Source organism: Contarinia nasturtii, unplaced genomic scaffold (genome assembly GCF_009176525.2).
Source record: "Contarinia nasturtii isolate CC-2019 unplaced genomic scaffold, AAFC_CNas_1.1 Cnas_scaffold_1037, whole genome shotgun sequence".
Lineage (NCBI taxonomy): Eukaryota > Metazoa > Arthropoda > Insecta > Diptera > Cecidomyiidae > Contarinia > Contarinia nasturtii.
The window spans coordinates 874,469-892,780 of record NW_022198383.1 but is presented as its reverse complement, the minus strand read 5'-3'; the positions used below and the strand labels follow the sequence as shown (position 1 = coordinate 892,780).

The 18,312-nt window shown below is 34.9% G+C and overlaps 1 protein-coding gene across 1 annotated transcript in view; it reads left to right on the top strand.

Moving 5' to 3' along the window:
- LOC116344167 (sushi, von Willebrand factor type A, EGF and pentraxin domain-containing protein 1) overlaps positions 1–18,312 on the top strand; it is a 33,658-nt gene that overhangs the window by 2,167 nt on the left and 13,179 nt on the right. The window contains exon 2 of the mRNA XM_031772593.1: positions 1,768–2,651. Coding sequence (XP_031628453.1) covers positions 2,489–2,651 — 163 coding nt within the window. The 5' untranslated portion in view covers positions 1,768–2,488. The remainder of the gene's footprint in view (positions 1–1,767; positions 2,652–18,312) is intronic.

Here is an 18,312-nt window from a genome sequence, read left to right as displayed (position 1 = left end):
TTATCGCATTCATATTATTAATTTCATTATGGGACCCATCATTTTCTCTGTCAATATTGGCATATTCTCAGAATCGTTCTCACATTTATTGGCGGCTGTATTCGCGCAACGATTCTCACACACAATTTTCAGCGACGACGACAAATAACGTATGAGAACATTGTACAAAACTTTCTTGTTTCCGTTTTGTTATTTAAAACAAGTTTTTGACATACATATTCTAAGCTGTTTTTTCAGCATCATCTTCTTTGGCTGTTGTTATTCAAGCGGCTTGCGGCTGATAATAATGATTTATTGAAATTCATATTGGTTGGAGTTGTTTTCGTTGTATTCGAATCGAAGTGCTGTCTATGTGATGCATTTCCACAAATGGTTATTAGCGATTTTACTCTGTTGAGCCGTTAATCATGGGTTTTGATTCACAATATATATATATATTGCATGCATCTCTTTTAAATGTCAGCCGAGAAGCTCTTTTGTTTTTATTATGGTTTCGTGAAATTTTAACATTTTATCTTGGAAATATCATACAGTCGCTCTTTTGATGCAATTTATCGTCATCTATCGCGCGCGCGCACACACAACTCTCTGCACCAGAGTGAATGTTATGACGATATAATGTTATAACGATTATGCACCGTCGGTGTTGTGGTATTTGATAGTCATGTTTCCATCGAAATGCAATTAGTTCCGTTTTTATCCCTCTTATCTACAGCTACAACTTCCATCTTAAATCTAACGCTAACATTTTCAGGTAACGTTTTTTTTCCGCAATTCATTTTGCGCATTGTCGATTGCATGTTTCTCTTTCAAACATAAAAATCAATTTATTGCATCGCCTGAATTTGATTTATATTTCATTAAATGGAAAATTCAAAACTTTCCCGCGCTTTTTTTCGCTCGTTCGCTCCCTGATATATCGTTGACACATTCTTCCGTTTTTGAAAGTAATCGCATTGAATGTCAAACAAAAGAGCGATTCATATTTTTTTTTCGCTAATTAGAGGTTGTTTATTTCTCACAAAAAAATTATTTCGCCGGGTCGCTCAATTTCATTATCAAAACGAGAGTCGGATATGTGAGGAAGTTGTAATGTGACCACTCTTCATCGTATTCATAATGAAGAGAAAGTTTCTATATCATCAAATGTGATTGTCAACAACAATATTTGCCGCCGAATGAATACATTGTCGATGGAAATGATTCAATGAACAAATTGATCACAAATTAACTCATTTTCGGCTTGGAATGAATTCGCTCACTCTGTCAAACTTCATTGTTTTCTTCTTCTTCTTTTTACTTCTTTTATTACTGAGCGTGTTAAATTGCGGAACTTCTCACATTTCTGGACATAATTCGCGTGCGCAAACAATGGATGTCCAAAAATCAATCAAATTTGCTGATTCACTGAGCCCCAAAGCTCGAAATCCGATTTTAACTGAAAATCGTCAAGAAAACGAAGTTATATAAAATTCAATGGGAACGAAGTAGTAACGCTGTCCGTTCGCAGTAGTTGAATAGGCGTCTCGAATGCTGATGTTACCATGAGCGAACATACAATTTGAGGGGCAAACGAATAAGAACCGTAGAATCGCATGTGTTTCGGCATTCATTATTTCAACATCTGTGCAGTTTATGTAGTGAAATGAGAATGTCTTGAAAACGAACAAAAAAAAGAAGAAAATTATATTCAGAATTGAAATAAAAAGTAGTATAATGAAGTTTTATCCGCATATTTAATGATGTTATTTTTGTTTGTCGTTTCAGACTTGAGTGCTTTTGTGCACCTGAACAAACGTGCAACAGAATTTGGTCGGTTTGAAGTTAAAAACCAAGAACTGATACGATACACAAACACAAACTGCACAGCCAACACCTACATTTCATGTGCGGTTTGCAATTGAAAATTCGAAAGAATCGACGATTTGTAAAATTCGAATTGCGAAAACAACGAAGTGAAATAGACCGACCGACTGCGAAAAAGTGAACGTGAAACAGTCGAAAACTATAAGAAAAAATTAAGACTTGATAATTTCGTATTCAGTGACGTGCGCATTGTGCTGCAGCAGTGAAATAAAAACGAATTATATAGAAAAATGTGTGGAAATTCGATGGTGTCGATTGTGTGTGATCATACAAATAAAAATTGAAAAATATCAAACAGTGAATACACTCGGTGTGTAGCGTCTAATCAAATTCACCGTATGTTTGTGGCAAGCTGCAACCCGTGGCCGCTCTCTGTGTATTACGCATTAAATGCGACTGCTATTCCTTCTCTTTCTCTCTCTTTCTCTGTGTGTTCAAAATAAACGCTCCATCAAAATACATTTTATGATTTGCTAAATGCGTCTATCGTTTACGATTTTTTTAACATAAATTACGGTCAATCGCACACAAAACTGTAGGAACTAGTGAAACAGTCGGCAGTCGGCTCTATTGCAATTAAATTATAAAACAGAAAACGAACAGTATAATAACAAAAGTTAATATGAAAAAAGTGAAATTAGATTATCGATACACTGACGATCATCGAGGGAAACAACGATCACGTCCGATTGCCGCATTTCTCAAGACAATGTTTAAATTAGAAAATGTTACGATTTTAGTTTTATTAGTATTAGCACATCAAATCCATGGAATTTATTCACAAGGTAAGGAAATTATGTTAATACTCATTTACACACCAAAAACACAAATTAAAATGTCGAGGAAATGCTCGCAATGAAGAAAAATCAAATGGAATTGTAATGAAAGTCTCATTTTGTGAGACTTCATCGTTGCACAAATAGCGAGTGAAGAAGTGTTTTTGTGTGGCTTCTGATTTCGCAACCACAGGCGCATTTGTTGACATATTTTGCAATCGACCAACAGAGAGCCGCCTTTTGTCTCGCAAATACATTTTCGGATAACATAATGAACTACTTGTGTAGATTCTCGGCTCACGATTTCGTTAACAAATTGTTGTTGTCGTATGCCTTTTTAACACGATACCGACAAAATTCAGCGCACAGTCTTCATTCGATGCCAATGCTAAAAATGCCATTGTACACATTCACTTCGTCGTCTTCGGTTCTCTGAATGTTTCGGTCTGCTTAAATGTTCGTTCGATGTGCATTTCTTGATGTTAAGTCAAAGCACATGCACTTTTTGCCAGTCGTTGCACACTGATTGGATACAGCCATTTCATTCCAACTTTCATGCTGTCTCGGATCGAAATCTCATGATCGTTATACCAACTGAAAATCCTGTTTTTGCACCAATACACTTTCGACAGTCAAACACGCATTCAAACCGCCATGGAACGATCTTTTTTTTCTTTCTTTGGCATTCGATGGCAATTGCATCGGTTGTGCACGTATAAGTGAATGGAGTGTAAATGTTTCTTTCTTCGTATTTGCACGTTATTCATTGCCGACCATTTAACAAAGAAAGAGAGGGACAGAGAAGCAACAAAATTCAGGTTTTGTTTTTGGTTGTTCGTGTCCACTTCAATCATACAATGTTTCAAACAGCAATTTTACTACAGCAACTGTTATTTCAACGCACACTAACCCATAAGGCGCTCATGAGCACGCTGTGACTCTAATAAACACCACAACGACGATGCATAATGTAATAACACTTGTATGCGGTCGTGCATGCGCGGCCGTTCCATATGTACACATCGCGAAAAAAAAACAAAAGGAAAAGTTGTATTTTGAAAAGTGCACGAAAATGCCATAAATTTGCATTTATCACATTTATTCGATTGGATGCAAAGGCGAACGAGCGCACACGCGTTTTTGTTTTTCTGCACACACAAATGTCTATGCTCGTGTCGATTATAATGATATGAAAGCACACCGTTGCATTGTCAATGTGTGTATTTCGCTTGTCCATTCCATATTTTGCATTGGCCAACAACCGGACTTCAATATGGGCATAAAACAGATGCGGTCGCTTTTGTGTGTGTGGCGAGAAAGCAAAAGTTATGCTATTGAACTCATTAAAAAAACGCACTTGGTAATAATCGACAAAAACCAGCCATTTGGCTTCTCTTTTCCTATTGATTTGCACACTTTCGATATGCGCTCGTTCTGCTCGAAAATTGGCCTCAAGGAGAAGTGATAATAAAAAGGTCTTGGCATCGCATATTCAACAAGTATCGCATGTGCCACACACACATGATAAAATCTAGATTTTCTAATTCTCATGCTCCGACTTCCAATGGAAATTGAAAATTTCCATTTCATTTTATACATTCAATTTCGAATACGGAGTATGCATAAGTTTGTTTCACTTTGGAGAAATATTTTTCACAATATCACTCATAATAGAAAAAAAAACAAACAAACGAAAAAAGCGCAACCGAGTTTCTCGCCTTTTTTTGCGCAAGTCTTTTTAATTACGTATCGAGCGCACGTACTCAATTAGATGTATATATTTCAAAAATAAAACAATCGATTTAGCATACGTGCATGAATTTGGAGCAAAGAGAAAAATCAATGCGAATTAAGATAACAGCCATGGTAGAAAACCTTTTTTGTTTTCAATTCCCTTGACGAAAAAATGAATAAAAAAATCCCATTTGATCCGCGTCTATTTGATTTAATTCTTTTTTTCTTCGATGCGAACCGTATATTCAAATTCGATCTATATATAAATCTATTTTTTATGCAAAGGTTTCGTTTCTCTTGGAGTACTCCATGGAAACGAATTGACGATGGTACATGGTAGACAGACATACAGTCCTCGTTCAGTGTGGAATATTTCCATATTAATATAAAACCAAACAACAAAATTTTATTATTAGAACCGAAGAATGAGCTCATGGGAAGATTGTACTTGTGCATGTCTTAGTCCGTTGTTTTTTCTGTTTCTTCTTGTTTTTTTTTTCTTGTTTCATTTGAACATAAAGTTGTTGTATGTATTTGGTTTGTTATTTCTCACGCGTAATTTAGTTTTGCGGTTCTACTGTTTATTGAGTTCGGGTATTTGATTTTCTTTTCAAATTGGATCGAATTTTCCCATGACAACAACAACTGATCAAAACAGATTTATATTTGAGTTGCGTTTTTCTTGTTTTGCCTGCCGATTGAAATGTTTCACGAACACACGACGCCATCATTTGTGTTTTTTTTTTCTTCTTTCAATGGCTCGCGGTAGTGGCATAAATGCAGTTCGAATCCAAGACGTATAATGGAACTAATAATATTTATTCATATTTTTCATTGTTCAGTCGTTGGCGCTTAGCGGTTAACTCACATAATTACAAATCTCTCAATTCTTTATGCACGTCGACTATATTGTCTTCGATTCATCGCACCAACCAAATACACACCCGACACCCGTTTTACCCATTTTAAAAACTTGCGTGATCCGAATCGGAGATTTTTGGTGTGAGAGATTGAACTACGACTAGCCGGGCTTGACCATTGGGCATCAACACACAATGGCATTATAAATAAATGATATAGAGGCGATGATTGTTTGATTTTAAGCTATCGCTCGAGTGAAGATAATAGACAAAATCATTTCATGGCGGAAAAGTCCGCGGTTTGCTCTAGTTTTCACATTTTTAAGTGATTATTAGAGTCGGCGGTTTGAAACCAACAACTTTCCTATTCCAAATAAATATGGTTTTGGCTTTTGCCATTAAGCTACTTTCAATAGCATCAATCTTTATAGAAAAAACACACAAATAAATGGAAACGAATTAAACCAACTTCAGCTTAACCAGCCCATCGAAATCATCATTTCCAATCAAATCAAGTTTGAACAAAAAAATGATATAAAAATTAAAAATTGATAAAAAAAAACTGGAAAAATTCACTAACAGGGAATTAAATCGCATTGTGAGTGAATGTGTTGATCAATTCATTAAGTTGAAAAGTTGCAATAAATCATTTTTATGCCGTTAACGGGCATAATCGCACGAGAATGCATTCAATTGTAACGAAAGGGAGTGACTAAATATGAGGCGCAAAAGTAAGAAGAATATAATCGGTTTTTATCATTGCTGCAATCGGTTTGTTAATGTGAATGGTACTGAAGGTTATATCTCTTTTTGCATCTTTCTCTCTCTCTCTCTCGGTTTTGTTTTGATAAATTCACTTGCAACAATTGTTAGCTGTTGAACAAAACCAAACAACAACAAAAAACGCCAGATGAAAATCAGCGCACAAACAGAGAAAATCTCTAACCATTCATTTGGTTGAATGCCTTAAATGCTATTTGTTTAAATTTGCAACGGTTACTGTTGATTTAACCTGTTCATTTCATTTATCGTGCTTGCATTCAAAGGCAAAAAAACTAATCATATTAAAATGGTTTAGCAATCGGTGCCCACTTCTAGTCAATGCGAATCTTTGTGTGGAATCGTTTGCTTAAGTCTCTCTTCCATCGTCTTGTGCAACGCAAACGCTTTGCAAAACAACGAAATGCATGAAATAGGATTTGCTCCCTTCAAAAAAAAATCGCTTTGCCGAAGGTTGAGATCATAAAATGCTCTTTTGACTGAAGATAGTCGGAATGCTACGCTCAGAATGGTTGGCACTTTTGACAGGCAACGTTATTTCATATTTTTTTGTTGTTGTTATTCAACATAAGGTTGACTTTGGCATGCAAAGTTCATCGTACATGATTATTCTTACAAGAAAAAATGAAACAAGAGGAAGGCGTGCAAAGTGGCAATATAACATCAACTACACCGAATAAATTATGCGTAGATACACAACAATCTAAGGGCTCAACACACATTAAAAAAAATAATAAATACTTTGTAGGATTTTGTGTCATGTGAACAATGTGTTCTGCGGTGTTCATTCTATTGCAAATACAAAGTAATTTCATCGAATGAGATGCGCGCGCGACGAAAAATGTGACGCAGCAAAGAAACGGCAGCCAGTTTGCATTGTGCGACCGAAATGAAAATTCCACTTGGACGCGAATAAAAACACAAACACTTGATAATTTTTTTTCCTGTTGCACGCAAGCCGTATGACAGTGACGGCGAGTTCTTTTTCTCTTTATCTCTTCAATTCACTTTCAACCTAAACCACATTGATGGTATGCATTCGCAAGAATTGCATGCACTTTGATGCTGATGCAGCCGTCATTTTCTAAACAAAAACCCCAACCATTTATGTCATACATTAATTGTGCTTGAATCTGTTTATGAATAGAATTGTTAACCGTAATCACAGTGTTGCTGAAATGAACTCAAATTATTTCTTATATCAGTGGCTGTGTGTGTGTGTGGACGAAAGAGCCGCTTTTCGCATTCTGATGTCTAATCACAAAATTATGACAAAACATGCACATTTTTCATTCACTTTATTTTCCGATGTCATTGCGTGCGAAGCGAACTGAACGAAATGGAAAGAAAATTGCACGAAAGTCGTTATTATCTTGAAATGTGACGAGTTTTTTTTTGCTGAAGGCTCTACAAAAACACCAAAAAACCAATTGTTTACCACTTATTGAAACTTGATGTTAATTATTGTTAAATTCTCTACAGACGTCACTGTCATTCAAAATACAAATGTTTAAATGAAATTTAATGAATTAAGCCATCAGCGTTTTGAATTTCCATCGCACCAAACACGAATCATCGTGCATCGCATCTCAATTGCCAATTTGGTACGGTTTGTCAACTCACTTGTGGCATTTTAGCGTTGAGTCAAGGTCAGCGTTTTTTTTTTGCACACCGAACCACCGTGATTTCATCTCTTTTCAGTGTTTCTCTTTCTCTATTGAATTCGATTCTCGCCGCTATTCAACGAATTGCTAATAAATCGACGCTGTTCACCATACGCTCAAAACCAAATAATAAAATAATAAACTTTATTGACTCGAACGTAAAAAAATGAACAAATGTGTTTGTTTTTGCAGTGCCGACACTTGTGATGTGTATGCATTTGGAATATTAAATTGTGTGTAGAAATGACAAGCCTTTTCAAGTTTTATTATCAATTTTTAGCACCATCCGAATAGAAAACCGATTGCGTTTGAAAAGTTTTTCTATTGTGCGAATCGACAAAAACGTTTTTCCCCCTAACATATTCAATTCACCGAAATCATATTGATATTCCGAAGATAAGGCCCATTTTAAGACGAAATAATAAAAAGTCTGAATGATGTCGATCTACAGATTCACGTGAAAACATGTTGTTGCCTTTCATTTTTGTTCATTTGGCTTTCATCATTCAAATATGTCCAATTTGCATGTTAACCTTTTCAACACGGCTTAAGAACACTGTCGATGTGATTTTTTTTTTGCGTTATTTTGCTATAAAAAAAATGGTGAAATCACGTAGAGAGTTACAAAATGACGGCGCTTAAATAAAAAAAAGAAACAATTCCGTCCAATATTTCAGAGTTTATTACAATTTCATTTTTAAATGTACTGAAACCCTTTACAATCTTTATTTTGAGCCCAACGCCATAAAAATTCATATTTAATAACATTCATATTGTAAAAAGCATTCATTTACATGTAGCTAAATACGTATACGGTATAATTTATAGCTTATAAATTGTAAATTACGAACGAATCTCAATAACTCGCTAAATTGAAATTGCTTGGCACAACTTGTACAAATTTCTATTATGACACATGTATACACACTATAAAAAGTTGAAACTATTTAAATTGAGAAGCATCGCCGATGGCTTACGCATCAAAAAAGTATCAAATTCACACCTATTATATTGAATTGTTTGGTTAACGATAAACACGATCGGAACAATGGCAGATTTTTGCATAATAATCATTTGCTTTGGTTAAAACAGCCAAAGCTAAAACAGGAAAGGAGCGTTTTGAAGGAATCTTTTGTATTCATTACTATTTTTTTTGGATGTGTTCAGTTTGTATTTTGTTGACTGTGATGAGCGCAAAAAGTTCAAAACCTTCACATGAACATGTACTTGCTATTCGTGTATGTCTTTGTTTTTCGGTTCTCTCAGCAGACAGTTTCTACTTGGTTTTGCTGGTAATACGAACAAGAGCATAATACTTTAGCCTTGATTTTCGATTCAAGCAAAATAAATCCGGCATTGTATGCGCAATACGGACATAAAACCCACTATCCATGAACATTTCGGCTGCGCCACACTGATCAACCGCAAAACAAAAAATTGAAGTGGTGGCACATACCCTGCAGCGAATTGCATTGATGTATAAACATAAAAGAAAAAGAAAACTTCCGTTCGCTTGATACTCGAGCAATTTGACACACAAGCAATGAAACGTGAGTAAACTAGAATTGCTCGATCTGAAGTGATCTGAAGAAATGTAGAATTAATCCATTTTTGCCTGACGCAAAACCGGTACCGTTGCCATTCGTCCATTAGATTTATTTTGGCCAATTTCTTCCACAAAAATCGAGTAACTGCACAACGCCTTTGTTTGATTTTACGGTGGAACTCGTGATTGTAATCACATTGTCATGGCTCAAAATACTAACGTACTTGTTCGGGCAATGTGATAATCATAAAGTAAACCTGTACCTAGGCGGTAATAAATTGTAACGGTTTTCCCGTCGATAATCATAGATATATAATTATAATTACAGCGCATTATCACGTTCTTAAGCGAAATTACTATTTATCCGATCAGTTGAGAACAAATATAAATATCGCCATGAACAACAAAAAAATGAAGATAAAGCGACTTCGAGCAGTGAAAGAGATTGAATTGGAACCACATTCAATATAAATCGATTACCACTAATTGAATGAATTGCAGAATGATCGAGGTGATTGAAGCTCTATACTTCTCTATCTCTTTCAATGATTCTACTCTTTTCTACTCGACATTATTTTTTTTCTACTTTTACATCGATGTTTGCGATACAAATCGCTAATGATTAATGATTGTGGGTTTTAAAAATTCGATCGGCTGGACTTTTTCTAAATCTTGTTTCCATTTCGTTCGTTCGCATTTTTTCGTCCATTTTTTTCTTTGTGGTTGAGAAGTATGTCGTATGACCGCAATTGAAAACGTTGTGGCATGATCTCTGGCAAAAATAATTTCAAAAATTCACATTTTCACGAACGCCAAATTCAGAGCATAACAATTAAATTTTGAAGTTTTAAATGATTTACCGTATAGATAAAGCGCACGAAAACGCTGAAAAGTTGACCATTGCCGCAAAAATAAATAAATGTGAATAAAACCGCCCGGAAAAATATGACTTTTGTTAGACGGCAATAAAAACCGCTCGTGTGTTGAATGGAAAAAAACTTCAATTGAATAGGGATTTATTCATGCCGATGTAATTCTATATAAATTATGGCACTTCCCGAACACACAGCACATTGGTGTCACATTTTATTCACATCTCTTGTTGCTATCAATTTTCTGTTGGCTTGAATTATGGCCCATTCTAGGTCTTTCGCATTCACTACAGCGCATTCGTTGCGCTTCAGAAATTCCGAAACCAAAATGGAACCAACCGGAATCTTTTATGAACGAAACCTTGGACATGCGAATATTAACAATAATTTTGAATACAACAACAACAAATGATATTCTATATGGCAATTTTTACCGACATTCCTATAAATCAACTGAACGACGACAATAAACATGACAAAAACACAGTCGGCAGCTTAAGCAAGCTAATTAAAAATTTCACGTCTATTTTTATGCAAAAACCACTCCATTATGAAAATGTGAAAAAAAGCATCATTGGAAAAATAATCGAGCAAATCTAATTTTTGATATGTGAATGAGCCAGACGAAGCGAAAGCACAGATTAGTATGCAAATCGAATTTCATAGCAACGAAAAAAATGAAATGAAATTAAATAAAATTTCTTCTTTGTAAATGAAGTTATGAAAACAAAAGAAAACCGAAAAGGCGAACACACTGGCCGAAATAATTCAGTTAAACGATTTCTATTTTCTACTTAATGCAGAGATAGAGCGCGTGCTCTTTTGGGTGCTTTTCATACAGTCAAGTATAAACAATTAAGTGAGTTGTTTTTACAAAAAAATGATTTCTTCTTTATTTGGTTAGTCATTAAGTAGCTCAGAGTGGCCGAGTCAAGATTTTCATCTGAAAAAGAAATGGAACGAGTGCTCTTTTGTTTGTGCGCTCGTGGCCATAAATCATAACAATTTATTCGTAGATGCTTTAACCGATATAATACCACGCACAAACACTTTTGACGTGCACGCGTACGCGACCAATGGCTGTGCAAATATTTAGCTCATGTTTACACTTGGAAATTAGAACAACACGACCGATATATTTCTTTGCCGCTCTTTCGCGTAATGTTCGATTGGTAATTACGTTGGTGCAAAACATTTCTCGCGGCGGCACAAATCGATTGGCATTTTCAGAAATACGGTAACGATTGTACGTATATACCGTTACCAATTGGGCTTGTCGATGACCCATATGAATGCAACACACATGATACGTGCACTGCACCAACAATTGACATTACCCCTTATAATTCACACATTGTTCATATTCGTCGTTCCATTTTTGTCATGCTCTTTTGTTGATTAACTGAGTCAGCAGAATTTTATTCTATTCTCGGTTCTTTTCAAATTTTACATGTTTCGCCGGAATTCAATAAAAGCCTACCATGTCATTTGGCTCATTCAATGATGTTTAGAACTCATTCGGAATGCTTTATTATTATAAACAGATTTATTGCATTCGTAATTGATAGTTGGCAAAAAAAAAGTGATCATTCTTTATTCTAATGGTATTCTTGCACTGACTTTTGCTTCTACTTCACTCAATAACAATCTAATTCCTTTGCGTACATTCACTACATTTTATCAAATTACCTCGTTATTCATTACACTCATTTCATCGTGGCTTCACATCTTCTTGCTATTCAGGTTGTAGCTTTCTGCCTACACCGATGCTCGAATTGACTTCTTCAGTCTCTTAAACGATTCGTCCACTTCCCTCACGATTTCAAACAAAATTTCATTTATACAGCACATATTCGCATACATTGTTGTGCTTGTGGTTCGGAATGTACCACACAAATTCCGTATGCGATGTAGGTTTTACCTCTGCATCATATTTTTGTTCGTTATTAAATGAAACGCAAACACATGTTCGTTTTCGAAATCAGCGATTCGATTAAGATCCAATGATACACAATGGCGCGACTGGTGATCTGACTACCAATGCTAGTAGAGGAAGAATTTCGTGCTCAATGAAATAAACAGCACAAAAAATCTTGGAAAAAAAAAACAAGTAAATTGAACAAAAGAAAGAAACTTGTCATAGACAATGTATAATTGGACGCGACATACATTTACCTGTCTCGTGTGTTGTACATATACAGCGATTTAAGATTGCATCGCTACACAACTTTGCGATGAGCCGCTCAACACTAATGAATGATTACGTAAAAAAAATATGTTAAGATTAAGGCGATACAAAAGCCATTTGCCAGCAGCCTGAACAAGGAACACACAATAAAACTACATGTGTTCAAACGACAGGTATTTTTTTAAATAATAATTCGTCGATTGTTTGGCTCGCTGTTCAAATTCGATATAAATAAATACAAAGTTAACGATTTATCGATTATAAAATCGAGCTGCAAATGAGTTCTCATTGATTTCACATGAGTTTGCAGTTAGACAAACAAAAGAGGAAACGAATATAATATCAAGAGAGCCGAAATGAATGTAAAAGCGTCGAAAAAATTAGCAATTACTGACAAAAATCGATACCTTTCTCAAATAAAATCAATGCTTTTAAGCTATGGTTGGGCGCATTGTTTCCGCTGCGAGCTTCTATTACAGATTTTTTTCGCCCTAACCACACGAATGAATGAATACCATAATTATGATGTTTAGAAATTGACTGTGATTACATAAAAATGCGAGAAAAAACAGCAAAGAGATCAAAGCACCGAAAGTACACAATGATAATAGAGTCAATCCATTAAGCTTCAATTGATCATAATAACTATGTCTTCTAAATCTCCGTTGGGATTTTTTCGAAGCCAAAAACGATTTATATCTCGTTTAGCAGCAATTTTTCTTCTTTTAAAACTGTTGCTTTGCACTTTTTCCTATTTGTTCAAGTAATTACTTAAGCTTCAATCTCTTAGCATTTTTATCGGTGTGAGCCATTTTCGGATGATCTTTACCTAATAAATCATTGTGCATGGAACGACATGGGATTTGATGGATGCCAATAACCAATAGATCATTGAATTCAAGTGTTTTGTACTGTCAATCTAATAATATAGTATAGAAGTTATGCCTTGGTGAGTCTTGACCTTCACATTCCCATCGCTTTGATCGATTTAATGAATTGGACGTCGAAGAGTTCGACCAAAAAAAAAACAACAACGCCATAATGTCTATACTGCAAACGAATAATTACAGTGCACAGAGTAGCAATTAGATACCGGCAGCATCACATCTCAGCAGAGCGGTTATTAAATCTTTTTGGTGTCATTGTGCAGTTCAGTACACTAGAATGGTGGTTATGAGATCGATTATTTACTTTTGTAGCACGAAAAAAATCCATCGTTTCATTTCAATTTTGCACTTAAAGCACGAAGTAATTGATTCTTTTTATCGTTATTATTCCACTTTGAAAATTTATTGATTTCATCGCAATGACTAAGACTGCAACATTTGAAATGCAGCTCGCTTCGAAGTGTCCATGAGCTGTGTGTAAATTATAGCTTTTGATTGAAGATATGAACACATAAAAACCAAAAAACCTATAAAAGATCATACTGTATTAATTCGTTCGGTTTGCAAAATGCGCGCTTTGATCACAATTGGTGACTGCATTGTGCCCAGAGATCGATTTCATGCAATTCCGAAATGAAACACCAAAGCAATTATTGTAATTCACGAGCAAAATGTCGGTGTTATTGTATGGATTGCATGTTTTTTCGAAGTTGAATGTAGGTGAAGGCGGTGAGAAAATTCTATCTCGCAGCATTTGCATAAATAGAATAATTTATTCAAGCGACATCAGTGTTTTGGAATTTCGAAAGATCGCATCTTCTCATAAGTCAACAATCGCTTGCAGTGACAAACAGTGAACGGAAAAGAGGCTAGAACACAAAAAAAGACAAACGCCTTTCACCTATTTTTTTGTGTGTCTCTTTTTTGAAAACATCTCATCATTCTTTAAACAACACAGTTTTTTTCGGAGGAAGAAAATGATGGAATTGTATAAAATTTACATAAATAGAAATTCATCTGTTGAATGGTATTTCCGAGCAGGTGGTAAGCGTGCTTGACCATAATGAAAAAATATATTCAAATTGAAGTTACTTCTTTTGGAATAAGAAAGGCGACTCTTGAGCCAAATTGAAGTGAAGTGCAGAAATGTAAACAGCATAAAAAAACAGTAAAAAATATTCATTAACAATAATTTCACAATCAAATTCATTTTCACACAATTTACGGCTGTAAGCACGATTCTTTTTTCGTTGGTGTCGGCTGTAGCTAGAAAAAAAACGCCCGAAAAACCTCGATCCCAAACAATGGACGTTTCTCATCTTGCTGATGAAATCTATTCAGAGCAATGGTGACAATATTTTTTTTTTGGCACTTTGTGCATTCAACGAAGCGTCAAAGCTTTCTCTATTTGTTGAATGAAACCTAGATTGAAAAGCTGGAATAAAAAAAAACTGGAGAAAGACCACCTCGAAATTAAGCAATTTTCATTGCGACAAAGGTTCTTGAAAAAAGATTTTGAAAGGAGATCAAAAAATAGTGTGAAAGTCATTGTTGGGGGATTTTTGCGTTTTAATAGATTGCGATCGATTATTAAATACTGCGTAACTCTTTGAATGATCAAAGAGTGCAAGCGACCAAAAGCAATAGTTCAATGAATGCGATCACAAACACGCACTAGCTACTGTTTCAGTGTGCGCGTCATTTTTCAAACAAGTCATCGACAAACAAAACAACAACCGAAAGAGAAGAAAAAAAACTCGTTCAATGAAATTCCAGCGTACAAAAACCATTTCATCATATTAGCAAAAGAGATCACTTTTTTCCGTTTGGTTCAACGCTTATGCGTTGCGCATACTCTAAGCCGCGCCGAATGTACGCAATCCGGTTGACAATGGCATCAAATAAAATACAGAGGCGTAAAACGATGCGAAAACACAGAAAGAAAGAAAAACAAGCGATAAAAAGCGCTAAATGAGAAACTGTATTCCATATTATCCATCATTGTCGCAATTTTGTCTTCCATTTCGTCTCTGTATAATATTTTGTTTTGTCGAAATGGCGAGTAACTTTTTGTTCAAACCATTTATATTGTGTTTAGTTCATTTGTTTGTTCTCGGTGTGTTTTTTGTTGGTGTAAATTATCTGGTCACGAATTGCGCGGTAGCCGGGGTAGAAATGGCTCAATTCTTGAAAAATAAGATGATATATTTTTTATTCTTAGCATCACATTATTTTGATTTAATACAGTATATTTTTTTCATTCAACAACAAATGGGTTTTTTGTCGGTTGAACAATGAATTTGCGCTCATGATCGTCTAATAAATAAGCATGTTCCTTTTTATGACTTCATTCTGAACTACGAAGAAAAAGAACCATACAATAACAACAATGAGGAAAAAAATCTCGTAAAGAAATTGTAATGTACAACCGTCTTCATCGGTAAATAGTATTTCGGAAATAAAATGGTCATTTACTGAGTGTTTTTTTGTTCAAAAAGATTTTAAATTATTATTGAGTTTTTTCTCTTGCGCACTTCGTCTATATAATTGAGAGCTTTGGAAACTGATTGGCAAAATTCAACTGAACAGAGAACCCATTAATTTTATGTTGAGAACATTAGACGGACAATACGAAAAAAAAAGCGGTTGCGAGTGCTTTCAAACGAACAAAGAAACTTGTAACAAATGGCACTAAATGAGAGACGAGTTCGTGGCTAATTTGGTTTTTGTATTGAATTTCAAAGAATGCTAATCGATGTCTGCTTAAAACAGATGAAAAACGTTTTTTTTCTCTGACAAACCACCTTCGGATGTATTGATTTGGTAGCAACACTTGAACTTTGACACATGCAATTACTCAATATTCGACAAAAACATGGCGACGCTAAACGAGTGGGCTATGAAAGCCCGGTTTTTAAGTGCATGCTTTTTGTGTGTATGCTTTAAATGATAGCGATATCGAAAGAATAATAATAAAGTTGTTCACCTCGAAATGCATCTAGATTACCCGGAGAGTGCCGTAAATCATGACTGAAAGTGTTTTTTTCTCTTCTATTTAAATAAAGTTCAATTACAGCGTCGCATTTATTATTATTAGACCTTTTTTTCTCTGCTACTGAAATCATTGTTTTAATTGCAGTTCAATTGATAGCAAATTTCAAGGTAAACATCATAGCATTTGCATATTTCATTTCTCTTTCAAATACAACTCATAATTGCATCGTGATGTTGGCCGCTGTGAGAGTGTAATTGAAATCGAATGCGAGTAAATTGCTATCGGTGCTGTGCGGTTACAACAAGTGCCATTCATTGAAACTGGGTATCTGGTGCTTTGAATGGCCTGGATGTCGGTGTGTAACCTGCAGTGAAATGGATCGAACGGTGCTGCTCAAAGCAATAGTGTGTAATAACACTCACTTTGACTCGGTGAAGCATTATTATGATTTGCTGACCGGTTTCGTGTATGTCTTTTGTTTGACGTATGATGCCATAGCTCTCTTTTTTCTGTTTGGGCTCGTTTTGATGAAAAGATATCAACAAATAATAATATAACTTGTTATGTCTGACCATCACAAATGCTGCTACCATCGTGTTTTGTCAATAACATTCGTTTCGAATTATGCAAATTTTTTTTTTACTTTGTTTTCTACCGTGCACAATTTCCATCGCAAAATACACAAAAAAAAAATGTTCAAATGGAAAACTTATCAACACATCAAATCATACCAATTATTAACATTAGTAAATTGCATGACTCTTTTTGTTCGTTCACATACAACTCAATTAATTTTTAATCGCGTTTATACACGAAAACCTAAAACGTTCCGTTATTTTAGTCTTGCTACTTCGAATTATCTCAATGTAAACTTTATGAATTTTTTTTCTTCATTCAGATTTGATATTTATTTGCAATTTTTTGCGGGGTATTTTGTGGCCAAAAGTGAATGCATAAAAGGATTCCGCAGGCAATTGAGGGTTATGCAAGCATTCATTTGGGATGGACGTTGATTTGCATGAAATAAATGAATTTAGTTCAAGAGTTGAACACAGCGGCGATAAAGGTCATTTCCCCTTCTGGCACTGTTTAGCATATTCAACGGCGCGATGATGACATTTGGATCAATTTCTATTTCTTTTGATCGACGGAGTGATGGTGCCATAGAATCGAAAAAGGCATTAATATTCAATCAACATTAGCTCAAGTGGTGAAATTTTATATTTGCCTTTCGCATTTCGATGAAATGCTGTTATTGACCACTGATATAATTGAATCATTGATCTTTTCATCTAATGCCAAAACACCCATTTACCAAATTAAACATGAATATGTTAGACGCTGATATTGCATCGTACATTTTGCAAATACACATAACGATGAAGATGCCACGGAAAAAAATAAACAATCGTTTCGTAATTGAAAATTGGCGTTCAGTCACGATGTATCCACTTAATAAGCAGCTTTCCACGCGCTCCATACGAACGTTAATGTAATCGATCGTTCGTCGAAAATGTGCAGCAATTATGGTTGATAGCCATAACTTTCAGTACTTAAAAATCAATAAATTCACAGAATGGGCGAAACAATTTTCATGCAAAGTAAACAGAAGTCGGTTATGATGATTATAATTTCGAAAACTTTCTTCTTGCAAACGATTTTACTTATTTTGAATATCGATTTAAAATTCGAAAAAGCAAAGTAGAAACCATAATGGTTTTAAATGTTCAAAGCAATAAATGGCCTATTTATCCAAATTGAACACATCTCCACGTCTATTTAGCTTGACCGCACTGAAAATTGATCGAGTTTTAAGTTCATTTTCACGTTGAAAAATGTTTATTTTTTTAAAGTCACTAGATGATGTCATAAGAATGTAGTCACTTCCTCAATCAGTGTCAAAACATCGCCGTATCTAATTCATTTTTGAATATGATGATGATTAATTGATCCAAAATCAAATCGACGCTCAAACCAAAAAAAAATGATCAAATGATTTTGCAAGTGACCACCGAAAACTGCGCACAAAAAAAGCTCACCAACGCAAAATGATAATTGCTGTCCATTTTTTTCGCTTGCAATCTTGATCTATAAGTGATCTCGATTTCTTGGTGTAATTTTTTAACGCAATTCTTATAGCTAAT